Genomic DNA, 13,726 nt, shown 5'->3' with positions numbered 1-13,726 from the left:
TGGCATTTGGCTATCTAGCCATAAATTGTGTTAATACTCTTCTAAAGTCATCTTCGGTCAATAAATTACTTGCAACAAACCTTCCAAGAATATTTATTAAGGTGGATTAAATTCCACACAGCCATGTGTTAAGAGCAGAGATAGTGGCTAGTATCAACACTGTCTTCATTATACTGCCTTTCTCAAAAAATATATCTCACATCTTTGTCTGCAAAGGAGTCATTGATCTTGAAATTTATTTTTGAACTTGCAATGTGACTGTAACCTCAATTTTGTCGCAGCACATTTCTCCGGCAATGAATTCCCTGCTGTCTTAAATGGATGTCTGTCAGTAACACCAAGGCCACCTTTCTTAAAATGCTCTTGATTAGTCAAGCTGGTTTTCACACCTCTTTGCAGGGTTATTAACATCCACACTTTTAATCTTAATATTAAGGCCATTTTTAAAACTATCATTTTAAAATAATAATAACGTACATAGAATTGTCCATCAGCCACCAGGGTTCCAAAATAAAGCTACCTCAAAACATCAGAGTTGCAGAGTGAGGCTCATATCACATCTGTGAGTAAGAACGATGTTCTCCCAGAGGTCTTCTAGCTGGTCAAGTCACCGTTTGTCTCCCATCCCTTCATAGAATGTTTCATGGTCAGGGGATGGAAAGACAAGTCTGCTGGGGATGTCTTAATTCCTTTGTTGCTGTTTTCCAGACAGAGGGGGTGAAAATGCATGTTCATGTGAAGCACGGAATGATTTCTTCCACGTGCCCCTCTGCCCCCACCTCTCTATCATTCTGTTTGCAGATGTGATGCCAAACTCAGAAACATAAAGTACATTTCAGAGTTGTTTTCCGTATGCCACTTGCCTCCAGTCCCTCTTGGCTTTCGCTGCCATTTTGATCCCACCCAATTCCTCTTCACTCTTTTCTTCCCGACTTTCTGGGAAAGGCAAGAGATGACAGAACAGAACGATGTGAGAGGATGAGAATTCTCTTCTTTATCTGCCTCTCTAGTGACCCATCCTTTGCCATTCCGGGCTTGGAAATAGCTTGAGAAAGCAAGAGGAGATGGAGTGAGAGAAGGCCGGAGGGAGAAGAGGATGAGAGTTCTTCTTTGTCTGCCTTCTCTTGTTTTTTCAAGCTAGAAATAGCTTGGATGGAAACGAGGTAGAGGGAGTTGTTTGCAGAATCCTGTTTCTGCAAGAGTCATGTGGAGGGGAAATGGACTGGCAACTGGCATGTGGTGGGGATGGGGGAGAGGTGCATTTCAAATTTAAATGCAAATATACCATATAAAAGAAACACAGTCACACTCTGAAATTCAAACTTCTATGAATTGTGCAATGCAATGGAGTTCTCAATGCAGTGTGCACATAAATGCATATATTAATGAATAACAAACTATATGAGGAAATAACTTTCAAAATGTGTACATTAGTCAAAACTGCATACAACAATAAGTTTGGAATCATAGAACTGTAGACTTGGAAGGGGCGCTTAGAATAAATTTAGTATAAATTTATTATGATGAATTTATACTAAAATGCTGATGAATTTTCAGGATGGTTTTTTTTTAAAAAAAAATGCAATGCAGATAACTGAAGTTAAGATTGGGGGAATTGACAAACTCGGAGGTCCAAAATCGACATATTTCTTCCTCCATATGTGAGGGCGGGAAAGTGAGCTTTCATAATCAAGTCTTGGCCACAAAAAGGGGGGAAATGTGAGAATTTGAACTAGAATCTGGTAGTTAAACAGCATGGGAGCTCATAATCCAAGCACAAGCATGGAGAAAAGTATAGCTTTGCAAAGTAAAAGACACAAAAGACATGTGAAACAGTCTCCTGATTGTTGCTTGGTTTTTGTTCAGTTTAAATATGAAAAGTAGCTGTCGGAGGATACAAATCTGATCAGAGAAGGAGTGGGAGGAGGGCTGCTTGACCATTTTGTCTGGTGGTTTCCTACCCTCAACTGCTTTCCTATCTATATGATAAATGATAAAGGTACTCAAATCTTCCGTAGTTTAAAAGCAGCTTGATGACAGCAATTTTGATTAGCAAAGTAGCATAAGAGGGAAAGCTTAAGTGCTCCTCCCCTTTCCTGCTCCTAATCAAACCTGCAGTCTCACAGTCTCCTGAGAACAGTTTTCCTGCTGGAACAATGAAGGGTCAATGATGTAGTCTATGTTTTTGAGACACCTCAAATATTTTTTCTAGCATTACCAAAATAATAATAATAATAATTATCCATTCCACTTCATCAAGGCTACATTGCATTCCCCTCTGTAGGAACAAATTTGTCATATGGTGTTTGTTGTTGTCAATTTACCGTTAATTAGCTAACAAGTACCAGCACAAACGAACAGAAGTCAAAGGAAGGCAGAAGAGCTATATTAAACAATAGCTGCTACTATCTCCAAATGTGGAGAGCGAAACAATTTCAGCATCTGAAACTGCTTGATGGGTTTTTAAATTGCAACATTAAGTGTTTCACTAAAAAAAAAAAAATCTTCTTAATAAAAAAATTAATAGAAAAAGACCAGCCAGGAACTCTGCTTAAGTTATAAGAACACAAGAATAGCCTACGTCCTGTTCTCACAGTGGCCAGCCAGATAGCCAGTGCTAGATTTAGAGTGGTGGGGCAGGTTGCCCAGCACAGGGTGGCAATCCAAGGAGTACAAAATTGAGAAGATCCATTTGGGAGTGGCCAATTTTGCCCTGTCCCAGGGTGCCATATTATGTATAATTTGTATTAAGTTTTTCTGTTTTACATTTTAGAATATTCATTTGAACAACCTTAAAATATCAATGACTTCCCTTCTTCTGGTGTCGTGGTTAAGAGCAGTGGACTCGTAATCTGGGGAACCAAGTTCGCGTCCCCGCTCCTCCACATGCAGCTGCTGGGTGACCTTGGGCTAGTCACACTTCTCTGAAGTCTCTCAGCCTCACTCACCTCACAGAGTATTTGTTGTGGGGGAGGAAGGGAAAGGAGAATGTTAGCTGCTTTGAGACTAAGCGGGATATCAAATCCAAACTCCTCCTCCTCCTCCTCCTCCTCCTCCTCCTCCTCCTCCTCCTCCTCCTCCTCCTCCTCCTCCTTCCATGGTTCAATTTGCATGCCATAGATCCCTGCATATTTTACATAAACTAGACCACTCAGTAGTGGGACACGGGTGGCGCTGTGGGTTAAACCACAGAGCCTAGGACTTGCCAATCAGAAGGTCAGCAGTTCGAATCCCCGTGACGGGGTGAGCTCCCGTTGTTCGGTCCCAGCTCCTGCCAACCTAGCAGTTCAAAAGCACGTCAAAGTGCAAGTAGATAAATAGGTACCACTCCGGGGGGGAAGGTAAACGACGTTTCCGTGCACTGCTCTGGTTTGCCAGAAGTGGCTTAGTCATGCTGGCCACATGAACCAGAAGCTGTACGCTGGCTCCCTCAGCCAATAAAGTGAGATGAGCACTGCAACCCCAGAGTCGGCCACGACTAGACCTAATGGTCAGGGGTCCCTTTATCTTTACTTTAGACCATTCAGTATTCCATTTTTACGTCCATCAAAACTTATTTACACTGTTGAATTTATCTTAATGCTGCCAACATTTTCAAATGTACACAGTTTTCACCCATATATTCATTCAACATTTTCCAGTCTTCTTTAAATGTATATTCTCCTTGTTATCTTAAGTTAAGTCTGCCAGCTGCGTGTGTTCCATCAATTTAAGTTGCCATTCTTCTTTAGTTGGGACATCACTCATTTTCCATTTTGGGGCTAACAAAACAAGGGCCGCAGTAAAGGTAAAAGGTAAAGGTACCCCTGCCCGTACGGGCCAGTCTTGCCAGACTCTAGGGTTGTGCGCTCATCTCACTCTATAGGCCGGGAGCCAGCGCTGTCCGGAGACACTTCCGGGTCACGTGGCCAGCGTGACAAGCTGCATCTGGCGAGCCAGCGCAGCACACGGAACGCCGTTTACCTTCCCGCTAGTAAGCGGTCCCTATTTATCTACTTGCACCCGGGGGTGCTTTCGAACTGCTAGGTTGGCAGGCGCTGGGACCGAACGACGGGAGCGCACCCCGCTGCGGGATTCGAACCACCGACCTTTCGATCGGCAAGTCCTAGGCGCTGAGGCTTTAACCCACAGCGCCATCCGCAGTAGTGGCATATATAAATAGCCTTTTTTGACACCTGGGAATTACCATTTGAATTATCCTCCAATTATCCTCCATCATGATATAGCCTTATACTCCATGAATTTCTTTAGTCCTCTTTTAAAGCCATCCAAATTGGTGGGCATCACTGCCTCATACAGGAGCAAGTTCCATATGCGATGCTTGAAAGATGACTTTCTATTGTCTGTCCTGAATTTCCCAAAGTTCAATTTTATTGGATGTTGCTCACATGTTAGTGTTATAAGAGAGAAAAACTTTCTACATACCATGCATGATTTTATAGACTTTTATCATGTCACTGCCTGTTCGCATTTTCTCTAAACTAAAAAGTCCAAATGCCATCTAGAAATCACAAGTGTGAACCACCCTGTGCTGTTCATCCACATATAGCTAGCTTGTTTGTTTATACAGCCATTTCTATCCTACCTTTTCAGCTCTAAGCATGGCCTTTGAGGCACCTTGCGAGTCATATGTAAGCAATATTAAAACAATCAATAAATCAAAATCCTAGAGGAGCAGCACAGGAAAAAAGCCTTCTACATTTCCATGCAACTATAAAATATCAGAAGTCAGAATCAAAAGATGCTCTGTCCCTAAGCTATGGTCTTGCTCCTTGATGGAGCAGGTTCTCCATCCCTGAATTAGAAAAATGGTCAGCAGAGAGGTTAGTTGTTTTATAATAGACATTCATTCATTCATTCATTCATTCATTTGCTGCCTTTCCCCCCGACTCTAAGTGGCTTAAAGCTAAAACAGAAACACCTAAAAACATAAGGGAAAAGGTGATAATTAAAAGAAGAAAAAATAAACATTGATAAAATATTATTAATAATATTATTAATATTATTAATAGAATGTTAATGTTTAATATATCATAATGCAATGCATCCATTAAAAAATTAAATAGACCAACAGAAAAAAATGAGTCGCATGCCAAGATGAAGTGATATAATTACAGTGGTACCTCGGGTTACATACGCTTCAGGTTACATATGCTTCAGGTTACAGACTCCGCTAATTCAGAAATAGTGCTTCAGGTTAAGAACTTTGCTTCAGGATGAGAACACAAATCGAGGTCCGGCGGTGTGGCAGCAGCAGGAGGCCGCATTAGCTAAAGTGGTGCTTCACGTTAATAACAGTTTCAGGTTAAGAATGGACCTCTGGAACGAATTAAGTACGTAACCAGAGGTACCACTATATAAGAGAGCAGTAATGAAGAAAGGACGTAGATATGGAATGAAGTCCAGTTTCCCTGTTATATTCCACACATCCCATTGTGTTTGCCTAGATTGCAATCCAGAATGCTACGCATCCCTCATTCTTTTCAATGGCAATATAAAAGTGCCCTGATTACCCATTTTTTTTAACATCTCACCAATTCAAATGTAAGCACCTCTCAAGCACATTTCTGCTTTTTAATGACTTACTTACAGACTAAAAACCTCTGGTACCAATTGGTGGGTACATGTTTTTTAAACTGGGAAAAGCAGCCTAATTTATTTGTCATTGAATGGATGAAATTTCTGAAGAGCCTAACTCGGTAGCTAAGCTACCATAATTAAATCAGAGCAGTTGCAAAGTCTGCCTTCATTTGCATAGTTACAAAGGCAGATAACTTTTCTAGTGAAAGTTAGGGGTTGATGGTGTGGGCGAGTGTGCATCTCTTTCTGTAAGATCTTTAGCAAATTGGCTAAGGAAATGTTCGCACTGCCTGGAACGTCAGCTGCTAACAAAGAGCAATTTATAACCCAGCTATCCCCCCCCCCCCATCTCAAAAAGGAGTAGGACAGTGACAGCTTTTGTAGAAATACCTGCTCTATTGCCAAACGCAAGGCTACAGCAATTGATCTTGGAACCCATCTTCCATACTTGCAAGCTTATGTTTGTGGCAGTGAAGTCTTAAAGATAGCTAAATTTATGCTCCCGAGGCAGCTTTGGGGACTCAAAGCTAAGTGAACATTGCTCCTGCGGGAAACAAACTGCATCTGAAAGTCCTAAAATCTGTACTTTGCTGTCCCTTAAGTCTCGACACCAGTTCCCTTTCCATGCCAAGTTTCCAATCGCTCTCTTTGAACACACTTTCCAATGTTTTTCTTTCAAAATAGGCTTTCTGGTGTATCCCCAAACTCTGGCATAAATATGTCCCAAGTGTATACTATAAGGTTACCAGATTTTTTCCAATGAATCCGGGGACACTTTTCAACTTCAATGGATTTTGTATGGGGGCTGATTTGTAAGTCCGGGGACTGTCCTCGGGAAACGGGGATGTCTAGTAACCTTAGTATACTAGCCAATTCTAGCCAACAACTTCAGGCACCATTGAAACATGGAGAGTGTGCAAGACCCTCAAGTAGAGGCCCTCATTTGACCTGATCATGGTCTCATCAAAATTAGTGAGGCAAAAGTGGACATTCAAAGGCATTGGGACCATTGACTGCAATGGAATTTAGTTGTGAATGAGGTGCTGACCAATAGATGATTTCCAACCCATTCCAAGGTTGACTGATCACAATGGATTTGAATTATGAATGTTTTCCTGGTAGACCTGAACACAGCCCCACTGAAAAATGTGGAACCGGATGTTTAGGTCCCATCGATTGCAATGACATTGAGTAGCAAGGAACATTCGTTGGACTAAGCCTGAAGAATGCCATATTCTATTATTTTTTGTTTGGAATTTAATTTTAATTTTTGCCACAACCCCAGATGTTTTTTTAATCTCCTGTGCTGGTGATTTGTTTGGGGGTGGCAGTGGAGCCTATATAATTTCTTGACTTCATCCATTTTATCGTCCTCCACAGGAGGAAGAGAAGTCAAGAGATTATCACTTCACTTCACGAAGTTATATAGTCAAAATCAGTCCTCTACTTCTGCATAAAAGCTTTAGTTTCCATCGAAAATGTTTCAATGCGAGGGCACAGGACATTAAATTTCTTTAAAATATATTGACTGAAATACACTGAAAGAAGCTGAGGGAGGTGTGCTGAATGCATGACCTCAATTTTTACTGTAATGAAAAGGAAGCAAAAGGGGATAGGATAAATATCTGTGTTTCCTTGAAAATTGTGCAGCTATTTGCAGCAGGTTAATCTCAGGGGAAATTTGTAATAAAAAAAATAATACAAAAATTGTATTTTAATACTTAATAGCTCTTTTGCTGCTATAAGGCTACTGTTCCTGTACTTTCTAAATCATAAAAGTTTATACATAATTATATAGTGACATTTTAATATATATAAAGCTACGACTCACTGTTCCTCGTTGGTTAAATAAAGAATTTCCCTTGGTTCTAGAAAGCCAAACAAATTCCTCTATCTACAGCAATTGCTGGACACCCTCTTCAATTTAACTTTTATCTTTTAAAAATATTTTTTAAATCTTTTGTCTTTTTTCATTTCAAATGTTTAAATGTTTTTCCTTTGTTGTTATATTGCTTTCTTTTCCTGTTGGCTTTTTAGAAACTGCTTTGTGATTAACTCATTTTTTAAAAAATGAGAAACAGTATCCAAATACTTGAATGGATTAAAATTAATAAATGATTTAGGTGCAGGATACCTTAAAGACTGTGTCCCAGGATACCTTAATTGCTGGTATCATTCTGGCTCATATGTTGGTAGATCCTAATAAAGCCATTGCCCGGTTCTGAGTTTTAAAATGTTAGTGACTGAGTTGGGTTTAGATGGGTTTGTGGGAGGGTGGGAGAGTGCTGATTAATTAACTGATAAGTTTGCCATCTTCTTTTATGGACAGTGGCTCTATGAATTAACAGCTGAGCAACAGGCAGTGCTTTGTTGGGACTGACTTATTCAGCTTCTAATGTCTATCTTGGAACTAAGTCCATAAGTTAGAGGATCGTCCATACTTCTGCATGACTGGGGCTTAGAAAGCATGAGTCTAAGTGGGTTTTCCACTTAGCCCACTTTCTAGGCATGGGTTCAAGCACTTTTGTCTTTGTCCTGCCACTGTCTCCTGGAAAACCTGCTTGCTAGTTCTAAATTGGAACAAACAACAACCCTAATTGCTCTTTGTTCTGATTCAGTGCCATATGAGCCAGCTCCTAGGAGCCAAGGCAGTCCTGTCCGCCCCCCCCCCCCCCAATTATTTTTTGTAGGGGTTGGGCCCTCTCAATGTTCAGAGAGCATTCAGCAATGCCCCCTTGCTCCTCACAATGCTGCACATGCAATGTCAAGAAGTTGCGTCTGGCCACCTCAGTCAACTTGAGAAGATGGCACCTCTGTTCAGTGTTAAAGATCAGGTTTCCCTGGGGGAAAGCTGTGGGGCAAACAAAAGGGTGGATAAGCCCTTAATCTCGTGACTACAACATCCAGCCTATGATTTTAACAACAACAAAAAGAATCCTCATCTTTCGCCAGTCCCGTGCTATCTGCAGCATGAGTGGAAGAGATCTGAACCACTCAAAGGCTTGCAACCATTTTTGTGACATTTTAGTGGGCTCTTATTCAGGATTTTCCACCTGTGGATTTTCTTAAGCCTCTTAAACTTAAATAACCCTAGAAAAAGTGGGGAATGTGGAATCTGGAATATCAGTGTGGTGAATAGACAACGTTACATGCCCGTTGTGTGGCGCTGCCACAGAGAATAATTTTTCAGCAGGCTTCATGTGGGGTAGTAACATTTGAATTAGCTCCACAAATGAGTCGATCAAGTAGATGGAAAACATGGCAGTGGAAGAATGGCAGGATTTTCTCTCATTAACATTTTGACTGGCCACCCACCACACAAACGGCTTTATACTTACTGCAGAAAAGTTGAGATCTCTATCATTTGCCAGCAAGATATCAAAAATGATTGCAAATAAATACATGAAATCCATGAACCCAGCAAGCCTTCCGCAGTTGGCAGGAGCTCATCGGCGCAGCTTTTGATTGTGAACGAGGCAGAAATATTGCCAGGGTTTTGCTGTGTGTTGTTTACCCAGCATGCCTGTGCAGCCCTTTCACACTCAAAGGAAGGTGAATAATATTTAACAGAACATTTAATTTCAACTGAGTGGAAATGGTCTTGTCTCCATTACACCTGGAGCTCATGTGCATATAATTGTTTTTGGACTGGATGGTGCTGAATTATGGATATAGTAGGAAGGGTAATTATGCATATCGTCAGGGTAATGCCCAATGGGCAAGTACTTGGCGGAGGGGAAATGCTATCTTTCATTATGTATGGTAATAACAAGCCACAATGAAACAGCAAGGTAGAGAAGAATGTGCCAGCCCTTCACAAAAGCATCCCTTGCTTCTTTGTGAACTGTACAAAATATTCAGGGGAAGGGCTTTAGCTCAGTGGTAAAGCATTTGCCTTGGGTGCAAAGGGTCCCAGGTTCAATCCCTGACATCTCCAGGCAGGGCTGAAATAGATCCTGGAGATCCACTTCCAATATTGATGAGTCTTGAGTGCAGCTTCTTATGTTCCTATGTAAAATATTGAGGTGCCAGGACAGGATCTGCTAATGACCTGCCATGGATTCAGGGTGGGAATGTGTCCTTCTCTGCAGGGACAATCCTCTGTTTGAATGGATCCTCTGTTGGACAGTTGTCTGGAGAAAGTGCAGTTAAAGATAAGTAGGGCCTTGAAGGTACCATTAGTGGTTAGCATCTGGAATGAATAAGCACACCAGTCACTAGGTGACTATCTTCTGCATCATGGTGAGATGTGCTATGTTCTATTTACATTATAGTAATTATCTATACATTTCCATCTTTTTGTACAAATAAGCAGTCTGTATCCTCGTTTTGGGTGGCATGTAATTACCTACATGGAGTTTTGGGATGGATGGCACCTCTGTACTTCACAGCAAACCGACAACCTTGGAGTACCAGCTAGATGCTGGTAGGGTTAGGTAACTGCTTCCTTCACCCTAGGAGCCCAGTTCTTTTCAGGGCTAAAGATATGCATGAAAACCTATGACTCAGCTGCACAGCTGCTCATAAAACGTCTTTTAAATGTGTTGTCAAGTGCAATATACAAACGTGGCACTTAGATGGTGACAGTGAGCTATGCAAAATTCAATGTGTTTTTCAAAACTTCTTTTTTTTAAAAGCATTTTCACAGTGTTTTTTATGTGTGTAGATTCCACCCTGGAAATAATGGGAAGCCTCCAAAAAGCAGAAGGAACATTATGTGCCAGAGCCATCTAGTCTTTTTCTCTCAGAGACTGGGTTCTGGCTACTACTGCTTCTGTCCATTCCAGCCAATGGGAGAGAGGAGGTGTGCTCATCAAATAGCTTAATGCCAATACTAAGGATGCTATCCCACAAGAGATAATGGCAGGCTCTGGATCGTGGCTTGGGTGGAAGGCTGAAAATGAGACCGTTGTGTGTTGCCAAAAGGAAACCAGATAAGGGCTCAGTTCTGCCACCCCTCATACAACCGACTACATAAAAACAGTCTTGTGGCTTCGTGTGTATGGATGGCTCTACACTGTTTCCTATTTGCAAGACCTGGAGCTTCATTTTCCAAGCAGTCACAATCTTGGGAATGCTGTTTCATAAAATGGGTTTGTCCACCCGATTACCACTGAACTGTGAGCCCACAGACTCCTACAGGTGATCATTTGGGGACCAGCGAAAGACGGACCAGGCCAAACCATTAACTGGGCCAACTAATGAATGGCAAGAGAAAGATGCAATTTTCCACTGAAAATGGAAACAACTTTGAGCCCTAAAATCACTCACTCTTCTAGAACTTGTGGACACGTTAAAGATTAATTCTTGCTTAACCGTGAATCCTTTAAAATAATCTGCCTGACAGAACAGTAAATTATCATCTTGGCCGTCTTACCAATCAGTAGACTGTGAAACTATAAACAGTTTTCATTCACTTGAAAAAAAGAAAATCTGTGATAACTGTGACTCTGGAACACTGATTGAAAATAAATGAATGCTGCACTCCAAAAACACTTGCAGATTTAAAGGGATCACAGATTAACATGTTGTTGGCATCTTTCATGCTGTAATGTTACTTGAGACAATGGATTAAAGGAAGGAAGAATTCATTAGAATGTGGTAATGAATAATTGTGCTGAAAAGAAGGATAATATCACCACCACCATTATAATTATTTTCCAGAAGGCTAGTGTGTTGGAACAAACACTTTAGAACTTTAAATATTATATATCCATAAGTTTTAGTGGAATGATGGTGATTTGCTATGAAACAGCAACTGTTATCTGATGGTCTCTGATTGTACTTTTTAATGTGTTTTTAAAATTATACATAGATATTATTGTGAACTGCTTTGATATTTTTATATATTTTATGTGTTATATGTTCTATATATATATTAAAATGAAAATAGAGGCAGAGCTCCACCACTGCACCTGAACCACACCAACCTCCCTGCTGCTTCCCCCTCTCCATCCTGGTAAACCCATTTTAGGAAGGCAGCATTGCAGTTCCACCCCACCGGCATGTAACTATGCACACACAGGGCTCTGTACATAAATTAGAACCTGTAAGCTGCCTTGAGGTAGGGTATGTATAAACCAGGCATCCCCAAACTCGGCCTTCCAGATGTTTTGGAACTACAACTCCCATCATCCCTAGCTAAGAGGACCAATGGTCAGGGATGATGGGGATTGTAGTCCCAAAACATATGGAGGGCCAAGTTTGGGGATTCCTGGTATAAACAAACAAGCTAACAAACAAACAAATAAATAAATAAATAAATAAATAAATAAATAAATAAATGTCTATACCAGGCTTCCTCAACCTTGGCCCTCCAGATGTTTTGAGACTACAATTCCCATCATCCCTTACCACTGGTCCTGCTAGCTAAGGATCATGGGAGTTGTAGGCCAAAAACATCTGGAGGGCCGAGGTTGAGGAAGTATGGTCTATAACCTGGTTTCACTTACTTGAGAGACCAGACCAGGTGATTTAGAAATCAAAATTCTGGGGACAAATTTGGTTGAGAAGTTCAAAAGTATCCCAAGTGATCTTAGCAATTTTCAGTGGCAACTCTGGTATCACATGAAACTAAAGCTGACTTGGTTCAAAAATTCATCATGACCAGAATGGTAACAACAACAACATTTCTCTAGTCGTATACGATTGATTGCGCTGGAGTTACGGTATATATAGTCAATAATGTTGAAGAGCCATTAAAGCTGCATATCTATACCCACTTAAAAAGGGAGGAAAAATCACCAAGTAGACATGCATTGGGTTGCATTGTAAATCTGCGAAATCCTATACATCTGTACTCAAAAGTAAGTCACACTGAATTCAATGGAGCATAAGATTGCAGCCCAAGGTATTAAAAATTATTCCAAAGATATGAAAAGTGTGACGTGAATCTAATGCAAAAGTTTAACATCGTAGAATGTTTACCATGCATTTGATAAAAAACTTTTAATTTACAGATGGCTATCCTCAAGAAGAAATGATTTATAGATGGAGAAAAAACTCAGTAGAAGCTGCAGACCAGAAATCCTGGAGACTCTATCAGTTTGACTTCATGGGTCTCAGAAATACCTCTGATATTGTGCAAACATCTGCAGGTAGGTACAATGCAATAACAATGAACTTTCTGGTCTGAAGGTTTAGGAGTTCAGTACAGCCCTTTCCTACATCAATAAATGTGAAACGTGGGTCAGTATAACCAGCACAGTATTGAAAAGTGGGCAGCCATTGCCTTTAGTAGTCCACATATTGTTGGACTCAAACTTTCATCATCCATGACCATTGGCCATGACTGCCAGGGCTGATAAGAGATAGAGTCCAACAGGGTCATAGGTTCCCTTGCCATGGAATAAGAGAAAATACTTCCCCAGGAAACAATTAACTTACTGAGTTTACTGCTACAAGCTATGGTGATGGCCCTTAGTGCATATTTTTTTTAAAGAGTTGGGTAAATTAATGGGAGATCAACCTATCAGCTGCTGTCAAACTTGGAAGCTCAATGAATGAAGCTCCATTTACGGAGATAGTATGCCTTCAACAACCAGATGCTAGGCATGGCAACCATCTTTGTGTCCTATGTGTATGCTTCCAGAGACATCTGGCTGGTTTCTGCTGGAACAGAATCCTGGATTCAATGGACATTGGTCAGACCCAGCAGGACCATTCAAATGTTTCTATGTTGTCAGCTTGACAGCCCTTGCCATCTGTCACATTGAAGGAGAGAGTTAGGATTCTCATACACAGTCTGTTGCTGTACAGAAACATTTCCCTGCTGAAAGTGTCATGCCCAGTTGAATAGCCCAGTCTAATGAGATCTCCTAGCACTAGTCATTGGAACCCAGACACCTGTGGACCCCATCACAATAGGGTCATACCCAGCTCAATAGTTGGCATACCAATAGACCTTTGCTGACATATCTAACAACATGCTTTTATGTTCTTATGATGCTTGCCCTCTATGTGCTGTGTGTAAGCTGCATAAGGATGTCTTTATGAGCTTGGCCAGGATAGGGCAAAGCTGAGCTGTGTGGTGGGCTGTGGACAAGATGTGTTTAGGGGTTGTGGGGGGCACTGTGGGTTAAACCACAGAGCCTAGGACTTGACGATCAGGTTGGCAGTTCGAATCCCCGCGACGGGGTGAGCTCCC

At 41.1% G+C, this 13,726-nt stretch overlaps 1 protein-coding gene across 1 annotated transcript in view; it reads left to right on the top strand.

The window, feature by feature from the left end:
- Positions 1–13,726, top strand: part of GABRG3 (gamma-aminobutyric acid type A receptor subunit gamma3) — a 305,700-nt gene that overhangs the window by 258,610 nt on the left and 33,364 nt on the right. Inside the window, exon 6 of the mRNA XM_028727830.2 lies at positions 12,540–12,677. Coding sequence (XP_028583663.1) covers positions 12,540–12,677 — 138 coding nt within the window. The remainder of the gene's footprint in view (positions 1–12,539; positions 12,678–13,726) is intronic.

The sequence above is a fragment of the Podarcis muralis genome, chromosome 4 (assembly GCF_964188315.1).
Source record: "Podarcis muralis chromosome 4, rPodMur119.hap1.1, whole genome shotgun sequence".
NCBI classification, from domain to species: domain Eukaryota; kingdom Metazoa; phylum Chordata; class Lepidosauria; order Squamata; family Lacertidae; genus Podarcis; species Podarcis muralis.
The sequence above is the reverse complement of the archived record's forward strand: the minus strand, read 5'-3'. Positions and strand labels throughout refer to the sequence as shown.